This window comes from Perca fluviatilis, chromosome 21 (assembly GCF_010015445.1).
Source record: "Perca fluviatilis chromosome 21, GENO_Pfluv_1.0, whole genome shotgun sequence".
In the NCBI taxonomy this organism is placed as follows: Eukaryota; Metazoa; Chordata; class Actinopteri; order Perciformes; family Percidae; genus Perca; species Perca fluviatilis.
Genome location: NC_053132.1, coordinates 27,962,505 through 27,987,301, shown reverse-complemented (window position 1 = coordinate 27,987,301; position 24,797 = coordinate 27,962,505). Strand labels below are relative to the sequence as shown.

At 42.1% G+C, this 24,797-nt stretch overlaps 1 protein-coding gene across 1 annotated transcript in view; it reads right to left on the bottom strand.

Moving 5' to 3' along the window:
* dnah9 (dynein, axonemal, heavy chain 9) overlaps positions 1-24,797 on the bottom strand; it is a 156,217-nt gene that overhangs the window by 5,830 nt on the left and 125,590 nt on the right. The window contains 8 exon segments of the mRNA XM_039787828.1: positions 1,230-1,412; positions 4,373-4,543; positions 8,218-8,409; positions 8,550-8,741; positions 10,853-11,080; positions 15,742-15,869; positions 21,267-21,415; positions 22,130-22,323. Coding sequence (XP_039643762.1) covers positions 1,230-1,412; positions 4,373-4,543; positions 8,218-8,409; positions 8,550-8,741; positions 10,853-11,080; positions 15,742-15,869; positions 21,267-21,415; positions 22,130-22,323 — 1,437 coding nt within the window.

The following is a 24,797-nucleotide window of genomic DNA, read 5'->3' as shown; positions in this document are numbered from 1 at the left end:
GGTCGAAGTCAAACGTCTAAGTAAACTTTATTACCCCACAAAGGGAAATTCATGTGGTCTTACACATCTCCTTAAACGAAAAAGACACTTTAAAATATGGTCAGTACGCACAATACAATATACAACACATACATAAAACACTAGAACAATAAAGCAATTCATAACTAACACTAAAAAAGACTATCTAAAGGGCAATAATCACAGTGATAAAAGAAAAGGTAAAGTGCCAGAGAGTTGCATTATTGTGCAAAGACACTTTCAGTCGTTCATTGTTCTTATAGCTGTAGGCACAAATCATTCGCTGAACTTCGTAGTTCTGATTTTCTGCTGCAGAAATGGCCCGTTTGACCTGCTGCTGCTTCATGAATTTGTGATGTAGAGGATGAGCAGGCTCATTGAGGATCTGATCTGTCTTAGAGCATCCTTAACAAAATAGGAAATAAGACCCATTCGGTCTAAAAAAAAGCTATTGTCAGCCATGTCAGTGTGGTCACAGTGGTTACCAACACAGTCCATGCAGTTACCATGGTGATTATGGCTGCACAATATAGGCCTATCTTTTCTTTAAATCGTCATCGCAATATCAACTGGTGCAATAAACACATCGCGAAAGACGCAAAACTGATTTTTTAGATGGTTGAAAGAAGAAAATATCAGTAGAAAATGGCACTTTAAAATGTAACTGTCTCTTTTTTAAGTGCTGCCTTTTATGTTCAATAAAAGAAAAATGGAAATAATTCGCTTTAAAAAGGTCCAATGTGTAGGAATTTCTCCCACCTAGCGTTGAGAGCATATATCATCAACTCTCTCGCGCCACGCAGTTCAAAGTACGTATTACAGCTACAGTATCCTTCACGCTTGGAGCGTCTCCCCCAGTTCATGCAAATGCAAATGTAAAATTTCAATCCAAAAGGAATACTTGGAAGTGATGGTGGTGGTAAATATTCATTAAAAAGGACAAGTTTGTGAACACAGATTTTGATAATGAACAAGTAAACACGTTACACACTGGACCTTTAATTTGTTTTAAATTCAACAAGCAAGTTTGTTGTATTTCAGCAGAATACTGAAAGCAGCAGAACCGAGAACACTTTAATATCTGTTTATTTATCGCAAGTAATATTGTTATTGCAATATTCAACAACGTTATCGCATGTTGCATATTTTCCTCCTATCTTGCAGCCCTGCTGGTGATCATACCAGTCACCATCACCATCCCCTGTTCTCACCTTGAGTCCCAGGCTGAGCTCGCTCAGGGAGCGTCTCATCTCCTGTGTGAGCAGGTTCATGCGCTCACACTCCTGCAGCGCCACCACCTGGTATGGAGTCCTCTCCTCCGCCTTCGCCAGCAGCTCGGCCATGTTGAACTCCTCCGGGAGCTTCTCCAAGATCTCCTCCAGCACCACACGCACCTGATAGTGTGGGAGCGAGGGATTTGTTTAATTCATCTTACTGTTACGAAGATACTCAGGTAAGACCCAGAAGAGGAGAGAATGCTCCATGAAATCAAAGACTCACGAGAGATTGGGGTTATCTGTGTCAGATGAACTCAGTAGTGCCAACGCTGACAGCCTGAGAAAGCGTTACAGTTTGAAATAGACAGTTTCATAAATATTCATGAAGATATATTTTGCAAGGCAGCTCTTTGTTTTCAATAACAGTCTAATCCCTCCAGAAAATCAATGCCCACATCATATTTTTGTGGGTAAGTGATGAAAGCTAATGCCCGTGTCAACATTTTCCCAAGGCAGCCAGCATTAGCGATCAATCAACGGATTAGGTGCCCAACAAAGGATATGAGGTCATCATATCTATGGATTTTTCAGTTCAAATATCTGATCTTGGTTTGGCAGCTACTGGGCATGCAGAATACAAAGTGAGCCTCGTTGGTAAGCATGGCTGTCATCACACGCAGGCACACAAATTTAGTGGTTACCATGGAAACTTATTGTGAAAAGTCTTAAATAAACCAAACAAACTGAACCAGGATGAAGCTTAAATCTGACTCAGAGCTAATGAGACCAAGTCAAGTCTGTTTATGAACTGATTGTTCGTGCGATGTTCACAGAGCACCACATATAGTGTTTAAATGTACAGTGATAATACTTTTGAACAAAGGGTGTTTGCATGAGGTTGGAAAATAAATAGTCACTATACGTTATTTGAGACAGTGTTGCTATTGGAACGTTAGCAGGAGGAACAGAGTGAGCAGTGCGGCCAAACTTGCATCTTGAACCTGGCCGATAGAAGCAGCTGCCGGCCGGGTATAGAGCTCTGCTGCGCTCTGCCTTTATTTAATGCTGTGAAGGTCATGGATGTAAAATAAGACCAGTGACAGAAACCGTCTCTGGTGACAGCAGGCTCTCTGATATACAGTATGTCAGTCTTGCCATACAAACTAATGCTAGACTAGGCGAACTGTGTCAAATGGTGTGTTATTTAAAAAAAAAAAAATCACATTTCAGCATGATTCCAAAAATACCATTAAAGTGCCCATATTATGAAAAAAAAAACACTTTTTCTGGGATTTGGGGTGTTATTTTGTGTCCCACACACATACAAACTTTGAAAAAAATCCATCCATGCTGTTTTGAGTGAGATAGCCTACGGTTTCTGAATGTGTCCTGCCTTCAGTCTCCTGGTGAGCTGTTCAAAATCGGCCCGGATTGTGACGTCACAATCTGAAACGAGCTGGCTAACCACAACAGTTAGCTCTTAGCGTTAGCACGCTAACACTAGCATGCTACCTCGTTCTCAATAGCAAAGCACTGCTACAACACACACAAGTTCACTATATTCTACAAAAGAACTACTTACATGTGCGCCCTCATTTAGAAGAAGTCTCCCAGCTAATCCTGCCTTGTAACTGACCGAAGTTGGAGAAACAACCTTTCTTTTACTGTCTCTAGAGTTAGCTAGCTGACATGATCTACATCTGAGCTACTGCACATGTGCGAGTGCAATCAAAGATAGTACAGAAGGAGAAGATGAAAAGAGGTCTCACTCTGTAGCTAAAACAGAGACCAGGTGAAAAGAGGATCTGCAGCAGTGAGAGAGAGCTGTGCAGTACAACAAAAATATGGTGTTTTTTGAAAATTAAACCATGTAAACCTATTCTGGTACAACCTTAAAATACAGTTATGAACCTGAAAATGAGCATAATATGGGCGCTTTAACCTTGATGTTGTTCTATTATGTTTTTGCTGTTCTGCATTAAACATATAATAAAGATGTGTGAAACAAAAATGAACCAAACCACTGTAGATGAACTCTGTTAGCTTGTAATCATGGCATCATGGGTTCAAGTCTGACATTTCCTTGTATCATTAGTGCTGAAACATTCATACACAAATAACACACATAACATTTTCTAGGAACTAATGCTAGCAACATACTTTAAGACTTGTCTGCTCCGCTGGTGTCATTTAGTGATTTTTAAAGATGAAAATCACAGTAAAACATCAGCCATTGGCCAAAGTTGTTTATTGGCGTTATTTTAAACTGCAGTGCATTCAAAAGGACAGTGTGATGTTCACAGTGCAGAGATATAGAGGAACTGTTGGGGAGGTTTTCAGGATGAGAGGGGACTGAAATGTAAATGTAACCTTATCACCAGTAATTTACACTGAAAAAAATACATTCACAAGCATAATTGCCTTTATTAAAAATAAGGTTCAGAAAAGAAATCAATCCGATGGTAAGAGAAGTAAAAGAAAGCCTGATACATAACTCGCATTGTGCAGCTTGTTTCAGGCAACAGTAAGCAGGAATGACTTTTTAACAAAGCTAACACTACAACCAAGACCCTTATTCATGATATTAAAAAAGTGACACTTGCTCCATTGAGGGAGTGCACAAGGCTGCACTCTCTCTGACAGAACATTTGTTTAAGCTTTTACACTCAAATAAGCTTGATTTCAGAGGAGTACTGAACCAGAAAACGCCATCCTCTGTAAAATCACCCTGGGTGCTGCCAGAGGCCCCAAACAGTTGGTCTGCAATTTATTTTCTATTCAGTATGCAGCAGCTACAGAGAATGTCACCTGTTGTCAGCATACATTTAGGATTTGGTGCTCAGCCCAGAGTTTAGAGAGACCGTCGGCTTGGTGAAAGCCTTTGGTTTACGTATCTGTGGCGGTGTGAGGGGTGAATATCACATCAGAATCATAACTTTAGTTCAAATGCCACCATTTTACCCCCGAAACCTCACTGACCTGTGAGTGGGTGTGTCATAACATTCACACCCTTAGCGGTAACACTGGCTGCAACAGCAGCAGATTTATGCACATGGATTTGGAGTGAGATGTTCAACAATCACTCATGTTTGGTTGTCTGCATACTTTTGGACATGTAGTATCCAATAAACACTAACCTTTTCCTCACGCGTGGTCCCACCACCCTCTCCGACTCCTCCGTCCCTGGGCTGCATCTCCAGCACCGTGCGGAAAAGCTTCTCCGAAGTTTGTGTGAGGAAGCCGATCTCTGCGTTGGGATGAAGGCCATACAGGTAGGGCGACTCGGCAGGAAGGGTGTGATCAATGTACTGGAGCAGAAGAAAACCCATGTCAGAACTCTCGTGTCATCAAAATCAATCCTCACCTACACTTTATGGATTTCTGTGTGAACCTCAAATTCAGAACTTGTAACTTGAAATGTTGTGAAGCCTGAAAATGACAACAACATACTTTTTTTTTTTTTTACATTTTTTTAACACTAATCCTAATTATTTTTTTGAAAGCATACAGTTTGGCAACTAAATTACTTTGTGGCAGAAGAGTAGTCTTTTTCTCTCTCAGATGTTTTTTAGTACTGCTGACAAAGGACAAGAATGGAAGTGTATACATGATGAGATAGTTCTGGGTGAGAAACAAACACTCAGGATCAATTGACAGACTGTTAATGACCACAACAAGAAGGAAATGTGGCATTTCCCATCTGCTAGTCCATAATGAATTTCAATATGCTTTTAAGTTAGTGCAGATGAAAGTGGAAGCTCAACTGAAAAAGGCTGCTTTTTGTGGGGCACTTACATTATACAAAAATCCCTTTAATCATAATGTCCTGATTAAAGTTTTGATGGAAAATAGATTGGCTTTTAATACAGAAACACTTTGTAGTCAGCTGGTTTGATCTCCTCTGTACCTGCTGGCTAACGTTTGCCGATTGCATACACCTGTATATTGTTGAAAGAGGAGTAAAACTGCTGAGTCACCTTCCTTCTTGGTGCCCCTCCCACCCCTCTCCTCTCCTAAATATACTGTAAGTTTGTTTCGGATGGTTGTGAGGGAGGCGATGGCCTAACAGACCCCCGGGGACCCACAGGCCTTTACGGTCCCTGTTCTTCGGCCAAAATCTGAGCCACTCTGCCCTCGGCTTGGCTGTGTGGTGACAGCCAAATGTAAAACGCTCCAGTGCTTCCCACCGGAGCCACTATGACAGCCAGGATGTGACCGTCGAGTGCCCGAATTTGGGGGAAATTGAAAACAAGTGGTACACCCCACTCCCTCTGCCTCCCCGGGGACCTCATGCGGGAAATCTGGACTGTCTGCAAGATCACTTTTTCTGAACCACTGTTATTCATGGAAATGTTGGCAGTTGGCAGTTTTTCTTAAGGGACACCAGTAAAACTGGTTGCAGCTGTCAGGAAATGAAGTGTTAAAAAAAACAAAAAACACTCCGAATTCAAAAGTGAAACGACCACAGAATGTCTGGCCTTGCTTCTTTATTCATCTCCGAGAATTATACATAACATCTGACAGTGTTTCCCGGGCCCGCCCCCCCTGAAAGAATGACAAAATTATATAATGATGCTATATATTCCACATAAAAAAAAGTGAAATTCATTTTAACTTTATTCGCGCAACCTTGCCCCCATTTTCACCTGTTGCTGAGTAACTTACATTAACATTCCATGGTCTCGTGCAGGATCCGAAACTAACACTCGCCAGTCGCCGAATGCGGGCAAATTTTCCGCTTGGCGAGTTCATTTCAGAGGACTATCCGCCACATGACGAGTAAATGTTTGTACCAAAATAGTTGTCAATTTTCAGTCTTCATTTAGGTCAAGCTGCAGCTACTTTCTTCTGTTTCTCTGCACGTCGGTGCTTCACGGGAGTGGGCCGACACGCACAGACACACACTGGCGCACACACCGGAATGCCAGCCACCACGTCACTTCTGTTTACCTCAGGTAGCATTTAATCAAGCTTTGTGTTAACTGATAAATAACAATATCTGATGGACAAGGTGAGGCGAAGCAGTAACCTGATGTTGCCAGGAGCTCAAGCTCATGAATGTGCAGAGATTGTAGGAAGCAAGAATTTGACAAAACATAGGCACTGTTACAAAACACTGTTATAGAATGTAATATATGGTTTATTATAGTGAAGATCTTGTTTGGGGATAGGGTGGAGTGACTAGGGGAGGGGGTTGTGCAGTGGCTAGCTCCATTCATGGCATAATTGATAAGAAGAGGAAAGAACTATTGGCATTGAGCTTTAAAGTTCATTCTTGACTTCGGAAATACAGAAGCAATTAACTAAACAATATTAAGTCAAGGTCCTCTTACTAAATTGTTTAATATATGGTACATATATATATGGTCTTCATCAGCAAATGGAGGTTGCTCAGTTGTCATGGAGATGGCACTGCGGTTGAAAACTCCAGAATAAGCAGATAAGAGGATCTTGAGATTTTTTACAGTAACTACAGTTAGCACTGCTTCTTGTTGGGCAGAGCAGGGTTATATAAAATGTCAACTAATAAGATACCTGAGCAGGTAGAGTACAGAGTACCTGAGCAGGTAAAGTACAGAGTACCTGAGCAGGTAGAGTACAGACTACCTGTGCAGGTAGAGTACAGAGTACATAGGCAGGTAGAGTACAGAGTACCTGAGCAGGTAGAGTACAGACTACCTGTGCAGGTAGAGTACAGAGTACCTGAGTAGGTAAAGTACAGAGTACATAGGCAGGTAGAGTACAGAGTACGTGAGCAGGTAGAGTACAGAGTACATAGGCAGGTAGAGTACAGAGTAAGTGAGCAGGTAGAGTACAGAGTACATAGGCAGGTAGAGTACAGAGTACCTGAGCAGGTAGAGTACAGACTACCTGTGCAGGTAGAGTACAGAGTACCTGAGTAGGTAAAGTACAGAGTACATAGGCAGGTAGAGTACAGAGTACGTGAGCAGGTAGAGTACAGAGTACATAGGCAGGTAGAGAACAGAGTAGCCGAGCAAGTAAAGTACAGAGTACCCGAGCAGGTAGAGTACAGAGTACCTGAGCAGGTACAATACAGAGTACCTGAGCAGGTACAGTACAGAGTACCTCAGCAGGTAGAGTACAGAGCACCTGACAGTAGGGTCATCAGAGTGGATTTAGCGCTGAAAGCAGCTGCCTGCGGCTCTAGATGGGTTGATACGAGCAGTGAGACGAAACTTAAAGATTAAAGTTGCGGTCTGTCAAACCAAAACAATGAGAATTGTCTACATAAATGATAGCGCTGTAATGGACTGGTGTTGTTTGTCCTAAGGCATACTGGGATAGGCTGACCCACCTTCCATAGAGTCACATAGCTGCAAGCTCAAAATCTACAGCATTTTGTGCTGCATCTACATCAATATTATGTGTGTTCCATGACTCATCTCGTTCCACTTATTGTTATTTCATCTTTCCCTGTTAGATGACTTTGTAAGAGTTTGCCAGTTAGACTTACAGGCACACTCTTTCCACCCACAGAGCTGCTCCACCTCACAGAAACATTTATACAACAAACTACAAGCTGTTATGTCCCAGGCACCCATATGGGAAGAGTTTTATTATTATTGATTTAGCATTGAATTGTAAAACTCTACACTGTACATGGGGAATAGTGATGGTAAAAAAAACCTCTCAATTATAGTGATTCAATTTTAGCAATATTAAACCACCATTAATTTTGGTGGAGGCCACATAGAAGCCCCTTGGGGGGAAACACCTACTGCTGTAATCCTTTCTAACATTGTAACTATGGGTTATATTGTAGTTACTGCCTGAATTCACCTTTTATCAATTTTTCTTTTTCTTTTCTGTTGTATCTGATATCAATTACATTCCTGTTTTAATCTAGTACTTTAACCGAGTATTCTTTAACTTTTTAAAAAACTTTTTGTAGCTTAAAGAATTTTAATTTCCTTTCTATGTAATGAAAGGCTAGGATTTGCCTGATCTGAGTGCACCTCACCTGGTGGTAGCTGTTGTAGTCCATGTTTCCAGGCAAGGGGAAGCCAGGTGCTAGGTGCAGCTCTCCCTCCATCATCTCGGGCTTGATAAATTCTTCCAGGTAGGTCCGACACAGACGGCGGTCCCAGTCATCCGTGATGTGACCCCCATACATGATCTCACCGAACAAGTAGCGCAGGTCATCATATGGCACCTGGGATAAGAGACAGGGGAGATGGTGGCTTTGTGTTGTTTAGCTAAGGTCACATGTGTTTAGATTTCCAATTAAGATTACAAACGGTGTTTTTTGTAATCCTTTGCAAAGGAATTAAAGTAAAAGAGAAACACATGTACCTTAGGATTGGCCTCCAGGTAGTTGTAGAGGACGTTGATAGAAATGGTGAGGTCTCCAGTGTTAAAGGGGTATGATCTGTTCCAACCCTGAGGACCAAACTTCCTCCTCTCTGCCACCACCGCATGGAAGTAGCACAGGGCAAACAAAATGCTCTTAAACTCATTCTCGCGCGCACACATCTCCAGCGTGTCCTGGAAAACAACAAAGCAAAGAGCCTCCTGAACTGTGCAGCCGCATTAACTGAGCCACGGCGGTGTGTTGCAAAAGTTGTGGCAGGCAGCGCTGTGATCTGTTTTATTTTGTCAAGTCCCCAGCCGTGCCGCACACTAACAGACAGACAATGACAATGACTAGATAGCAATAAACCCAACAATGAGATTCCCTTTTAATTGTCACAACTTGTCAAGCGCTTTCAGCCTCCAACTGTCTCCTGGGCTCATTATTCCAGACAAGCAAATAAAAAAAACTGGACGTAAATGTCATTGTAATCCTTGGGGGGAGAGATAGTTAAATAAGCATGCCAATAACCCCTATGGAAATAGGAAGACTAAATTCTCTTTATTCCTGCATGTGTCATGGCGAGTGCTACACTGAAGGCCCTTTAACTTCCCCTGCTGCAGTGCCCTGGGGAGCTGACTCCTACCGCACACACACACACACACACACACACACACACACACACACACACACACACACACACACACACACACACACACACACACACACACACACACACACACACACACACACACACACACAGAGATTTAGTTAATATTCTGCACGGGACTCCTCTGCTCAACACAGCTGAAAGAGATGCATAGCCTCCCTATTCATGACCTGTGGACTGGAGAGAAACAACATCCAGTGAGACTGCAGCGAGGACACAAAAACACACACAGGCATGCCCATGCACTGAAAACACACCTCAATATGTCTGAACTGACAGAGGTCCAAGATTAGCATCAGGGTATGTGTGAGTCTGAATAACTAGAACATTTGACGGATAAACTGAATCGATCAGTTTCAGCAAACTGAATTGCAAATCCATAAGAGCTTTTTTCACAACAGTATTATTCAAGTGTTATCTCAGCAAAAAGCTAAAGCATTGTGCCTGACGTTAACTTTAGCACGCCCAGACTCCATCTCAGAGGCTTCTGGGGGGGAAATAGGCAGCAGAGCTATACGCGTCAGTCATTTCTCTGGCTTAGCGCTGGCTTTAGCCACACGGGTGGGCTATTACAGAGAGTTAGCCTAACATTGATTAGCTTTCACTGAGTGCACACGATTCAGGAATATTCCCCCATCCTTACCTCAGTGGACGTCGCTATGGGTCTGCACAAGGCAGGACTCACAAGCACGTAGCACTTATCAGGCAGATAGACATCAGCGAACTAAGGATCATGGAAATGGACTGGGAAGAAACCCGAGCACTCAGGTAATGGTGCGGAGGAAGATGCATTGGCAGCGAAGCACTGTGGTAATGGTAAGGCTTAGATAGAGAGGAGAACTGATAAGGTAGAGAAAGGGAGAGGCCACTGCAGCACACAGATCCATTCCAGCTATAGAGGCAGCAGCATGATATTGTCTCTCCACTAACAAACAAAAAGTAGCAGATAGACTTGGTTGTGCTCTCAGTAACGCACCAACGTCTCCATGCAGAATGGAACCGCACAAACGTTTGGTGTTAGCATGTGCTACGTTACGTTCACATCTGTCCTCCATGGGTCAGAGGCAATTCCAGGGTGAGTGAAAGGTGACTCTCCCCATCTGCCGGCTCCTACTTTTCTGCAAATTGGCAACTTGATGAGAAATCCGGAGTGAAAATTGGCATGTGTTGTCTCAGCTGCCACTCATGGCAACAGTCCTTCAGAGGAAGGCAGCATGTATCAACACGAAGTATCCGTAGCCCTGATATACTAAAGATACCATGAAATGGGCTCTTTAACTGTTACTGGAGTCACTTCTTGCGTCTTCAGTTGTGACCTAATCTTTTGTACACTAGTGGGAATAACTGAAATATTATCCCTGAACTGTCTCCTTTCAAAGCGTTCTATCAAATTAAATTGTATGATTTCACACAGGAAATACTCATGTTAAGGAAGTAATGACATCATTTGATGGGACCTTTCAAATCAAAAAGCCCCTTTCAGAGTGCTATATTGAAATACATACATTGGAATATAATTACGAACAACTTGTAGGCAGCATGTTAAAGTATGTATCTGACATCATTGATGGATTTTCTTTGTGAGTAAATGGTTTCAGTTCTTATCAGATGACGTGCAGAAATGCCTCTGGGTACCTGGTTGAAGTTGTCCAGGGCCTTGTGCAGGTTGGCGTGCATGCCAGTAGGCGGCTCATTGGTGATCTTGATGGAGTTCTCCAGGATGCCCTGCGGGATGATGTGGCCCTCAGGGGTGGACGAGGGCTCAGCACTGACAAACACCCTGAAGTTGCGATGGCTTCCCTCTGCGTGCTGCTCCAGAAGTTTCTCTAAAGTACCCAGCCAGCGAGCCACCAAGTGGATGTTCTACAAGCAGCAGAATCAGCAAGTATAGGGTTAAGAAGGAACATTGCATGATATTGGTAGGCAGCAGGCTTGTTGTTAATTCTCCTCTGTGAGGGTAGAAAGCCTAATCTACACCTAGATGATGTTTTCTGTTGGATATCTGTGAAGGTCTGTGCTTTAATGGATAGTACATAATAGCTTAATTTGGTACTTGATGCTGGAATTGCCCATATGATTTATGTTTGCAATGACAACTAGCAAAAAGGAGCAATTAAAATGTTGCATATTCTCCTCTCTGCACTGTGACTTTGATGTGGCACCAAATTATATGGTACATAGCACTTGAAACCCATTTCTAGGTTGCTGACATTAAGCAAGCTTTCTCCGGTGTAACTTCAGCCGGACTTTTCTGCATATTCATCTCTCAGTGTGGTGCAAGCAGTGGAGCTGACTTGTACTATCACACAAGCATGGTTGAGCTCAATTTTCCATCTCAACTGTCCTGACACTTACAGGATATCCTGTGAATGATAAGGAGTCAGCCAAGCCCCCCACATCTTACCATGCAGCACTGCCCATTCCCTAAATCTAATTACAGCACTAATAACTCCAGTCATTAATTCATAAGCCTCTTTACTTTCTCATTTCCCTTTGCTCTCCATATTTAATCTTCCTTATGATGGCTGAAGTTAGCCCTCTTTCCGAAAGACGGGACATGACAGGGAGAGGAACGTCAATTTTTGGGAGAGTCGTTGAAAAAGAAAAAAAGAAACAATAGAAAAAAGTTTTACATTCTGTGAGAGAGAAAGTCCAGGAGGAGCTTGAAGCTGAGACGGGGATAAGTTAGTTTGCCTCTTGAGAATAATGAATGGTATACAAATTAAAAGTCTAAATTCAAGCGCTTTTTCATCAAGCCAGTACAACCCTTCCTCTTGGCATGTAAATAGCTTGGCAATAAAGAGAGCCAACAGAGGAAGTCAGAGACTGCCTCAGAACTTGTCACTGTAATGAAACCATTCATCCTCTGGCTGCAGGGGGAGAAGAGCGGGAGGAACAGAGAGAGAGAGAGAGAGAGAGAGAGAGAGAGAGAGAGAGAGAGAGAGAGAGAGAGAGAGAGAGGGAGAGAGAGAGAGAGAGAGAGAGAGAGAGAGAGAAAAAAAAAAAAAAAAAAAAAAAAAAAAAAAAAAAAAAAAAAAAAAAAAAAAAAAAAAAAAAAAAAAAAAAAAAAAAAAAAGAGAGAGAGAGAGAGACCAGCAGGCCAACAGACAAACAAACAAGACAGAGGAGCAGCCACTTTTTTTATGGCTTTTTAATTAACTTTCAGGTGCAACATTTTTTGTTCCCTCAATGTCTTCTTGATAAGGGCCTTCCAGCCCCTGTGATGACTGCGCTGATACTACATCAAACAGCCACCTATTTACATAATAATATAAAAGTTGAATCTAAAACCCATTAGAAGACACAACTGGCAAGGTCTTTGATGCATTGCTATCAAACACAACCTGAGGGAAAGCACAATGGCACATTGGACTGCCTGTCACAGTGCCCGTGCACACATACGCTGGCTCCTAAACAAGCAAATACCAACACAGGCTGGTGCGCGCACACAATATTTCTCTTTCGCACACGCAAAAACACATTCATCAAGGAGCAGCGCTGAAGACAGCTGCACAGCTGGGCTCCAGCACTGAAGAGGCGGCCCTGCAGGGGAGGAGCAGTCAGACTCCAGACTGATAGAGGAAGACAACCAACACCACTGAGGGACAAACAGGACTGAGGGACAAACAGGACTGCATCACACCGCAGGACTGTATGAAGGTAAATATGATGCAAAATGCTAGAGCTTGTAGACCTGACGTGAGCACTTGTAGAATACGATGTGAGAACTTGCAGAACAAAAATCTGAAATTGTATGTTAAAATTTTCACTTCACCACCCGCTTCCTATCCAGTGTTTCAGTTTCACTATTGAAGAGTGTTTAAATGATTTAATTAAATTTATTTAAAAGCCAACTGGCTAGTTAGCTAACGTAATAATAATAATAATAATAATAATAATAATAATAATAATAACAACAATAACTTAGATTTATATAGTGCCTTTCATGAAACCCAACAACACTTTACACAAGTACAGGGGAACAAAAAGAAAATAGGAGATTAACTCCTATTTTCCACCAGGCATGTCTGCGCTGCGTTCCATAGGCGCCGCGGCCCCCACGAGCAATCGCAAACATTCAACTCAATGCTTGATATTCCAGCTCTCCGCTCTCTACTCAAGTCTGTTTTCCCATGAGCCGCGGGGCGTGAAAATAGACAGACCAGATTGTAAAGACTTACAAAGAATATATGTTTAAGGCATTTCCTCTCTAACAGGGATGTGCAGGGATGTTTGCCCCCATTTTCCAAGCATGGCCCATCATCTGCAGCTAGTGAGGGTAATGTTAAACACAGAGACATGGTGTAAAAGATAATTGAGGACCAGGTAAAAACCCTGCATTCAAAGGGAGGGAGGGTAGCTTGCAGCTTAAACCGAGCAAGATAAAGACAGACAAAACAATTTCTTCTGGCCAGTTCTCCATCGTATACGGTTCACAAGAAACATTCGTTGGCAACGATAGATCGAGAGCCATCCTGCAAATGACAATGTTTTGGTACCAATGGGCAGGGATTGCTGTGGACGAAGTACACACAGCGATACACTGGTAAGAGCAAATGAGGTATGTATTCAACTAATTTAAATAGCTCACGTTACTGCATTGTGTGAACAGTTAACTTCTTTTAATACGGTATGTTCCACCAAAACAAGCCAGAGCGTTTTTTTCTTAATGTATGGTGTAGCCAGAGCTTACTGCCCAGCGCTGTGGAGATAGATCTGGCAATGCAAGACCAATGGTCACTGCATCAGATTAGGCAATTATAGAGTCATACATTCTTGGCGTGACTCAGCCAGAGACATTACAGACCAATCACAGAATCAATAATGCAAACAAACAATGGCATCCAAAGCAGTGTGTATGATATTTGCTGTCTTGTGTTAAGAAAGCCTATAAACTGAGAAAAGGAGAATCTTGGTAGCCCAATGGTTACAGAGCATGCCAAATAACTGCAACGTTCCCACTTCATGAAATCCTGTAGTCTGAAACTGGCATTCCAAAGTACAGTGAAGTAAGGACATTGAGGGAGAGGATTTTCATCAAATTGTCTCTCCTGCTTTCTCTGCTACAGTATCTGCACTTCTTTCTGCCACCGGCTGCAAATGGGGTGGCTTTAGCAGTAAATGTGCAAAGAAGGTTTAGGCCACTTGATTGACCCACTGCCTGGTCCATGTGGGATTTTCAACTCCAATCTGCGCGATTGATTGCCTCTCCATCTCTCCCCCTCCTCCCTCCCAATGGGCTTCTTTCAAAGTTTCTGCATCTCTGTCTCCAAAGCCCATCTGAGCAGAAGCTGCTGTTCTGCAGTATAATTACCCGTCAGCGCAGGGGAACCTGCCATTGAACTGGCTCTCCACTGATGGAGCCGGGCCTGGCAGCGGGATAGTAAAGGTGGACTGTGAGATGAGGTGGGGGAGGGGAAGATAAAGGTGGGTACACGTGAGGATTGATAAGAGGATAGTTGGGTATGAGAAAAGTATGAAAGTTATGTGGCGGAATGAGAGAGTGTGAAAGGCAATAGAAAAGAGAAGATGGAGCATTATATCAGGAGAAGACACTGTTGGTAAAAACAGGAGAGAGACAAGAATATGATAGCTCCCCTCGCCTAGATTTCCCTCTCCCTGCCCGGCCGGTGCCGGGGGTGGCTCTCAGCGGGCAGACAAACAGACAGCTGATGATGAAGCGAGTGGGAGGTTTGTTGCCAGGGGGACAAGGCCTTTTTAAGCATATCGATCAAGATTCTTATGCAAAAGGTAATTAAACAACTGCTTGTCTTTGCTATAATGGGTCTGGAGCAGAGAGTGATGGCAACCCAATCTTTTTTCCTTTTTTTTCTACCAGCTAACATTCACACAGAATGAAAAGAAGAGTGTCCTGCAGTGCTCGGTCACGGTTCATATCTGTCGATACTTCCCATTAGAATTCCATCGAGGTTTCCACTTAAAATGCAAACGCCAGCCTTGCCCTCCAGATAAGAGAACAGACACCACATAGAGATTGTACTGTATAATGCCCTTTCAGTTAGGAAATTTCTGAAGAAAATTTAATTTTCTTTTCCATGCAGACAAACCTGGGAGGAAAGCAAACATCCCATTGAGTGTGCAATGAAAAACAATGTGATAATAGACCTCATTCACAACATGCACAGATAAAGGAAAAGCCACCTAAAACCACTACTGAATAGAAAATCCTTGACACAAAAATGAACCCTGTGTTCATTCTGCAAAATGTGTTTGATTAACCATTTTTGTGTCTGTATGCCATTTTGTATCACAACCATATTTCTTTTATGATTTGGCACTTTTGTGCAAGGTGGATGGGCATGGGACACTGAATAGACAATCAAATCCCTTCCACCCGAAATAACTCTAATTGGATCTACTTAATATGCATATTCTCCCATGTGTGGTCTATCTGTGAATAATGAATTTATGTGGCAAGCATAAAATACTCAGCAGTATTTATTGTGCATTATACGTGAGATCTTTCTGTCTGTGTACAGCATATGTGTATGGTTATACCGTACCTGTAATATCACCCAGTGGCCGTTCCTAGCTGCCAAATCGAGGGCCTGTTCTGCTATAACCTCCTGACCCTGACCCAAAGAAACATTGTGGAAGTTCTTGTCGTCAAATGTGTAACCCAGCCTCTTCCCTGAAAGAAAACACAGAAGTAACATTTCAAACACATTGTTGAATACAGTGGTATGCAAAAGTTTGGGCACCCCTGTAAATTTTCATAATTTTCCTTTATAAATCATTGGTTGTCTGGATAAGAAATTTCAGTTAAATATATCATATAGGAGACAAACAGTGATATTTGAGAAGTGAAATAAAGTTCATACGATTTATGTAAAGTGTGCAAGAATTATTTAAACTAAATTAGGCATGTGCATAAATTTAGGCACCCTTGTCATTTTATTGATTTCAATACCTTTAGCACTAATTATTAGAACTCAAAATTGGTTTGGTAGCCTCAGTGACCCTTGACCTCCATACACAGGTGAATCCAATCATGAGAAAGGGTATTTAAGGAGGCCAATTGTAAGTATTTCTCCTCTTTGCATCTTCTCTGAAGAGTGGCAACATGGGAGCCTGAAAACAACTCTCAGATGACCTGAAAACAAAGATTGTTCAACATCATAGTTTAGGGGAAAGATACAGAAAGCTGTCTCAGAGATTTAAGCTCTCAGTTTCAACTGTGAGGAACATTGTGAGGAATTGGAAGACCAGAGTCACAGTTCTAGTTAAGGCCCGAAGTGGCAGACCAAGAAAAATCTCAGATAAGCAGAGGCGCAGGATGGTGAGAACAGTCACAGTCAACCCACAGACCAGCTCCAAAGACCTTCAACATCATCTTGCTGCAGTGGTGTCACTGTTCAACTATTCAGCGCACTTTACACAAGGAGATGCTGCATGGACGAGTAATGCGGAAAAAGCCTTTTCTCTGCACACGCCACAAACGGTGTCGCTAGAGGTATGCTAAAGCACATTTGGACAAGCCAGCTTCATTTTGGAATAAGGTGCTGTGGACTGATGAAACTAAAATAGAGTTATTTGGGCAAAACAAGGGGCGTTATGCATGGCGGAAAAAGAACACAGCATTCCAAGAAAAACACTTGCTACCTACAGTAAACTTTGGTCCATCATGCTGTGGGGCTGTGTGGCCAGTGCAGGGACTGGGAATCTTGTTAAAGTTGAGGGTCGCATGGATTCCACTCAATATCAGCAGATTCTGGAGAACAATGTCCAGGAATCAGTGACAAAGTTGAAGTTGCGCCGGGGCTGGATATTTCAACAAGACAACGACTCTAAACACTGCTCAAATTCTACTAAGGCATTCATGCAGAGGAACAAGTACAACGTTCTGGAATGGCCATCTCAGTCCCCAGACCTGAATATTATTGAAAATTGTGGTGTGATTTAAAGCGGGCTGTCCATGCTCGGAAACCATCAAACCTGACTGAACTGGAGATGTTTTGTAAAGAAGAATGGTCCAAAATACCTTCCGCCAGAATCCAGACTCTAATTGGAAGCTATAGAAAGCGTTTAGAGGCTGTTATTTATGCAAAAGGAGGATGCACAAAATATTGAGTTAATTATTCTTTTGTGGTGCCTAAATTTATGCACATGCCTAGTTTAGTTTAAATAATTCTTGCACACTTTCCATAAATCATATAAACTTTATTTCACTTCTCAAATATCACTGTTTGTCTCCTATATGATATATTTAACTGAAATTTCTTATCCAGACAACCAATGATTTATAAAGGAAAATCATGAAAATTTACAGGGGTGCCCAAACTTTTGCATACCACTGTACATAAGCTTCAAACTGTAATCTGATATTTTGGAATTTAGATGAGAAGATTAATATAATTATTATTTTGTCAATGAGTTTGATACAGCGGTGTCTCTGAGACATGCTTAGTCAAGCTGAGCACTAGAAGCTGTGGTAAAGAGCTAGCCCTGATCAAACACAAAGCGGTCTCATTTACATGTTGCAGGCTACCTTGTTAGCTAGCTAGCCAACCCACCACCAATACACAGTCAGGAGTCCCTGGGCAGTGCACACATCAATCATGACAACAGGACTATTTAGATGTAGCATGGCTTCAGTGAGTAAGCTAAATATTTGTCCTTTTTTTTTTTTTTTTCCTGTTTCTACATGTGTTACACACTTGGAGTTGTTGTTTAGAATTACGCCAGGGGTTTCCCCATAATGTGCTTCCAGTCTCTGTGATAAGCTAGGCTAAAACTGTGGCTGCTAAGGGGGGTCAGTACATTTACAAACCAGTATTTAACACAATGCCCTAGCTTTAATAAGCGTAGGCTACAGAATATTCAGCTTTATGGCCAAGCTAGCGGCGCTAGCATATGTTACTTGTACTTCCTGGTTAAAAGCCCAGTGAAAGACTATGAAAGCCACAAAAGGGATTATTATGAGCTAACTCTGGTTGGTGACTGTTAAACAGTGCTTATTCAGGCATTGCACTGAACTTAATAAACATACTGAACTGAAAAGAGTTAGAAACACGCCAGGGGTGTACGTTCAAAAGTTATTTTAGTCATGCAACAGAAAACTCAGATTGGACAGATAGTCTAGCTAGCTGTCTGGATTTACCCTGCAGAGATCTGAGGAGCAGTTAACCATAGTCCTCACAAATCCACCGCAGTTTAGAATGCCAACACAAAGGAAGAGGAAGGTAATGGACCGAAAATGAGGGACATCCGGCGGAATTCCCGGCAGCACCGGGTCAATGCCGGAAATGACACGTCATTGATAAAGACTACAGTTTTTCTAATGTGATACTTCAAAATGTGCATTAAAATACTTGAAAAAAAACAAGGCTAGTATCTTACCATCTAATTCTCATAAAGACATTAAATAAGCTGATTTTCTCAAAAGTCACAGTCTGCGTTTAGCATCATAATTAGCAGATGGTCAATGACTTGGCCTTCCTTGCCCACCTTGAGAATTTACTCAGACAACACATTATTATTTCTGTCTGTGTCATTAAAGCTCCAACCTGAAACCAGGCAGACAGTGAGGTTTTGTCTCAGGGATATTAGTCCCCTGCAGAGCATACAAAATCACATCATCTATCTAATGGAAATCTAATTGAATCCTAATACCAATGAGAAAGCCAATAGTCACAGCTATAATGGAAAAGCAGCTCTTTGTGCTTCAGTGTAATGTGGTGGCGGTTACTCCTCATCATCACTGTGCTCTCTCTACAGCAGCAGTTTGATTGGTTACTTTAAGCTTTGATGTGATTGACTACGCTCAAACCGAGGGTGTTGATAATCCATAATCACACCCCTTACAGGCAGTTCCAGTAGGAGTGCTCCTTCTTATCATATTAGGAGAGGATGGTGGATTTCACGTGGGCCGAAGGTCTGTCCATGGTTGATTTCACCACCTGCTGCTGCCTGGGATCCAAGTTTTTATAAAAATGAGGCATCTAAAATACTCACAAATGCTCGCTGCTGTGTATTCTGGATAAAACCAGCTGCATCATGTTGAAATAAATCTATGGCATGGATTTATTTGGTTAAGACAGACTTTCAAGCAGAACCAGAAATCAAAGAAAGTCAAATTGGACAAAAACAGTAAATGAATTATGATGAATTACTTAAATGCAAAAAACACTGAAAATGAATGTTCCAGTAAACTGATACAATCCCTGCAATCTGTATATTTCATAAAGCTGACTTCAAATATCCACAGACTGAATTATTTGGTGGCAGATTTAGAAGAGTCAGGCCGTGATGGCGCCCTGTTCCAGGTCAGTACAAAAGCTTCAGTTTTGGCATATTTCTGTCAGGTCCATAAAGTCAAGAACACACATGACAATAAAAATGATTTAGGACATTTTTATTGAATAATTGCATTTCAGCTAATAAATTCTGAATTAAATTCTGGCGGTATGGCTCTGTTCAGGGAGTCCTTTGACCTTTCATGAGCACCATGAAATAGCAGAGAGTCAGAGGACAGCAGCAGCATTAGGGAACGCTCACACAGTTTAGGACTGTGTGAGCTGAACTATTCCCCCACATGAACAGAGCAGCAACGATGACATAGAAGCAAATGCCACGTTAGACACGACAAGGAGGAGCTGGGGAGGTGGTGGGCGGCAGAGAAGCGAGCAGCAAGCAGGTAGGAGCAAACTGAATCTGCTTTAAATAGGGCGTCCTGTTTGAGAGTAGCCATTGAGCAGCGAGGGGTGTTGACCAGCTGATGCGCTAATCCAGATCAGCTGATGCAGCTCACCTGGAGCAGATCAGCTGATGAGACCGTGTTGATGGCCAATAGCGTTAGCAGCGTCTTGACTACCTGGCCTGCCAGAAGTGACGTTGACGCTCAATTTGTGGTCACAAATCAAAACACTATGTCCTGCTGCCATCCACATTATTCAAACAGGGTTTTAAAGTAACTCTAAAACCAATGACATTTACTTTCTGCTGGCCCTAATACACCAGTGGTGTCGTCTCATATATTTGTGACCTTTAGCATAATCCCTTCAATCTACCAAGAGCCTGTTGTGCATTGGCTGTGATGGCGGATATCACAGCAGAGACACACAGCAGATGTGTTGGGATGACTGATAATTATATGAAGTACGAATCAAAGCGGAAAACCATGCATGTAGGTATGCCTGTTAGTGCTGGGTACTGAAATCAGTACTTTTTAGGCACTGACCGAATTGCCTCGAGCATCGAAAAATGTCATTCAATACCTAAGGAGTAAATTGCATCAGCGTCAGTGAGCCAATCAGCATGCTTCTACCAAGATCTAATAGTGTCTGTGATTGGCTGTCTAATGTTACACGTAGAGCTGGGCAATATATCAATATTATATCGATATCGTGATATGAGACTAGATATCGTCTTAGATTTTGGATATCGTAATATGGCATAAGTGTTGTGTTTTCCTGGTTTTAAAGGCTGCATTACAGTAAAGTGATGTCATTTTCTGAACTTACTAGGCTGTTGTAACTGTTCGGTTATTTGCCTTTACCCACATTACTGATGATTATTTATCAAAAATCTCATTGTGTAAATATTTTGTGAAAGCACCGATAGTCAACACTACAATATTGTTGCGGTATCGATCGAGGTATTTGGACAAAAATATCCTAATATTTGATTTTCTCCATATCGCCCAGCCCTAGTTACACGTCGTAGAGACACACAGGAAAAACTCTACGTTACAGGCTCAAGTAGTAGGAGCTGAAACATAAATAAAAAGATTTGTGCCATATGTGTAATGTTGTAATTTCTTAATGTTTTATAAATTTGGTATCGAAAAAAGTATCATTTAGGAACTGGTATCAAAATCACGGTATTGATATCGGTACCCAGTATTGAATATTTTTTAACGATACCCAGCCCTAATGCCTGTACTTGCCTTCAGTAGGCTATTCCATGCAAATCCTGCACGTTCCCACGACATAAAGAAATGACAGAAAAACTGGTAATATGAATGCTCTAATAAAACTCCAGAACACAGTCGTACAGCTTATTAAACATAAAACAAGCAGAGCGTTACCATGTTTCTCCACATCCTTCAAAGGGTCAACTCCAGGAGAGAGGATGAAGAACATGGGCGTAGCTGGAGCCGACTCTTCAAAGGAGACGGCAAAGTCCAGTGATCTGCCAATCACATACTTGCTTCCCAGCTTCTCCTCTACAAAGTCTCTGTGGGGAGAATACGACTCAGTTCTCCTCAACACTTTTTTTATGATCTTTGACCGACATGCTGGACAACTTGAAGAGAGGGAATCTTAGTAGTACAGAGATATAAACCCTAGTCACGGCTGTGTTGGCAGTGGCTCGCTAACATCTGTGCATTCAATCCTTTAGCCTTTCAAACATCAGGATTTTCTTACCCTATACAGCGCTGATGAGATCAATGAGAGTGAACCAAAAGAGCAAAGTCGGGGATCATAAAATCCAAACAATGAGAGCTGAGGGGGATTTTTAGAATACTGAATTATTATAGATTTTTTTTATTTATTTATATTATTGGTCACTGTTACACATCCAGTCATTCTGTCTTTTGTTCCATAAACATTTGGATTAGCGCAGCTTTAATATTTGTTCTCCAACGTTAAGATATTAAGTAAAACATATTAGTAGATCCAGGCATTGCTTTATCTCCTTTTTGTATGTTTTACGTAATATCCAGAAAAGATATCCGAGTAGAGATTGCATGTTAACACCAGGTAGAAATGGGATCTGAGTTTGATACAATGACGTTGGTTGACAGGGCTACTAATGAGGCTCATCGATTGTTCTTTCTGAGCTGTGTAACAGACTAACGCCTTGTCAACTCAAACTATAGGCCAAAGGTTAAGACCTTTACCAGGTCAGATCACAGAGCAAAGGGCAAGCTATGCTTCCAGCTCTCACCTGACGGCGTACGTCATGCGGTCAGGCCTCAGGGCCCTCATCATGCACAGTCTCTGAAGAGAGCTTTTGTTCTTCCATTCCTGTGGGAATTTCTCTTTTTCTGGACACTCAGACTCCACAAACTTCTTCCAGCGTTTGGCCGAGCCCTCGATGTCTCGGTCCAGGTTCCGGAACTCTTCCATGGAGCACAGGGACTGGTGGTTGCGGAAAGAAAAATTATTCATATAGAAAACCTAGTGTATTTTAAAAAGTGACCCGTGATGCACATTTAACAGTTTGACCACTTCAGAAACATTTCACAATACACAGCAAAAGGACTAACTTTGTTTGCAAAAGTTTGGGAGAAAAAAAAGAGACAAAAAAACTTAAAAGGAGTGCTTATCTTTCCTCCCGCCAATAATTTCTTTCTTTTTTTTCAAACGGAAATGCTGAGTAAACACTATCCTTTCATAACGGGACGGGGGGTTGGGGGACGACTGAATATGCATCCGCTGCAGAACTAGTAGGGGGGCTTTATTGTAACGGCCCAGCTGACAGACACCTTATCTCATCTGTGGAGAACGCAGTGTCACGCAGCACACGCACGCACACACACACACACACACACACACACACACACACACACACACAAAGCACTTGATACCCAACCAGGGGTCTGTACATGGAAAAAGTGTGGAGCGGAATTTGAAAAAATATTAATTATGATTTGATTAAAAGAATATATCAGCTGTAGGACCTGAACACAGGAATGTTAAACAGGTAGCTAAAAGTCGATTCACCCCGAAGTAGTAGTAAGATTGCTGACCAAACCAACCTAAATATTGACAGTTCAGTTGTATGACTTTTGTTTTTTTTATAATGAAGTGAGTTATATATTTGGAACACATTGGACATTGATGAAGGGGTACGTGAGTTCATCTGACAGGGCTGTGGGGGAAACCACTGACATTGAGTACAAGGAGTCATGGAAAAACTATCCATGTGAATCCATAAAATCTGCTTTTCCACAACTGCTCACCGCTGGGCACGAGGTGGTAAACTGGAGTGAGATGAAGTTGCTCAGCACACCGCCCATCACTCCAACTCACTTTGTTTAATTACCACAGGAGGTCGGCGAGCCCTGAGCCCCGGTGAGGGGAGATACACTGGGTCTCATGGGATTCATGCTCTGCTAATATCATCAAGAGAGCCAAACAATCAGAGGATCTTACCCTCCTTTAAAGCTATCCAACTGATTATGTTTCCAATTGCGATAAGAAAATCGAGTGACAGAATTTGATTAGCAGGGCCTTGAACATCCACAGGAGGTTGAGTGCAGTTGGGGAAAGGCCGTCTCCAGACCCTCAGAGGGGTTTAGGTTTAGTTAATATTCTAGGCGGTACAGACTGAAAAATTCATGAGCACCAGAGAGGCTAAAAAAACATGCTGCCGTTAGGGTTTAATTTGCTACTAAACTGATCTGACAAGAAAGGGAACCTCTGCTGCTTGACGTCCACAGGGCTGCATCGCCAGGCACCTGTTCTTTAAGATGGAATACGGGAATGCAGAGTTGTTCTGGTGCCCTTTCAATGTTAAAACGCACCGGGGTCTCACTTTAATGCAAAGTAGTTGTTGGGAGACTGGCATGCAAAAAATGCATCATAAGAAGCAACTCAAAGCAGCTACGTAAGTGCTAAAAGCACTTACGGCCATTTCTCAGGTGACAGGCTGATGAAAACTATGGAGCCCCCCTGGGGTCAGCTGATAAAAAAAACAACCAAACTGTGCGATTCATAATCTGTGCTCTCGGTTTTATAAACGTAAGCAAAATTAGAAAGATATTCACAGATTTGAACTTCTGGGATCAATTCTCTATAGCGAAATGTTATTAAATCACTAACGACGCATCTTTCCTAAAGTAGTAAGGTTAACAACAAGCTACAAACTAATTTTCATCAAAATGAGCCATCCTCCGACCTGGAGAAATAACATTATTGGTCTTATGAGCAGCCGGTGGTGCGACGGCAGTCAGTCAGACCGGGGCGTGATCTATTATTATTTATTTATTTAGTTTTTTTGAGATTTCAACATTAAGGAATGGGATTCTAAAGATAGAGCTGGTGTACAATTTAACACTCTTCATGCATGTTTCAATACATCTCTATAAATCTAAAGAGGACACTTCTGTCTTTATGAAAAATGGTGTGAACAACTAAACATCTCTTTTGTACTGATTCTTTGGCGAGATGGTTTGCAGTCGCACCAGCATTTCAGTCAGCCAACTCATATAGCATGAGTTGGCAGATAGTCACTCCCCAAAAAAAGCCGGCTAGCTGAGCACAGCAGGGAGAGCTCTCTGACTGCCTTCATTAGAACAGCAACGTTGAGAACTAAATTCATCCATTTCAACTGCAGCAATCAGTGGGTTTGGTGAAGTTTATCCGCGCAGAGCTTTCTTGTAGAAATAACTTTAACTACAATGGTGACCTTTGACAGTGCTGACCTTTAAGGGGACGAAAAGCCGAAGAGTCCAAAATGAAGTATAAACACTTTTTCATAAAGTAGGAATTGTTTGCAGGAGTTACGTTCTTATTAGTCTCGCTTTGCCAGACCTTCCTCCACAGTGCTGCGGAGGAGGGTCTGGCTAGTCCACACAGCATTCCTGGTTTATTGGCATTTCTTTAAACCA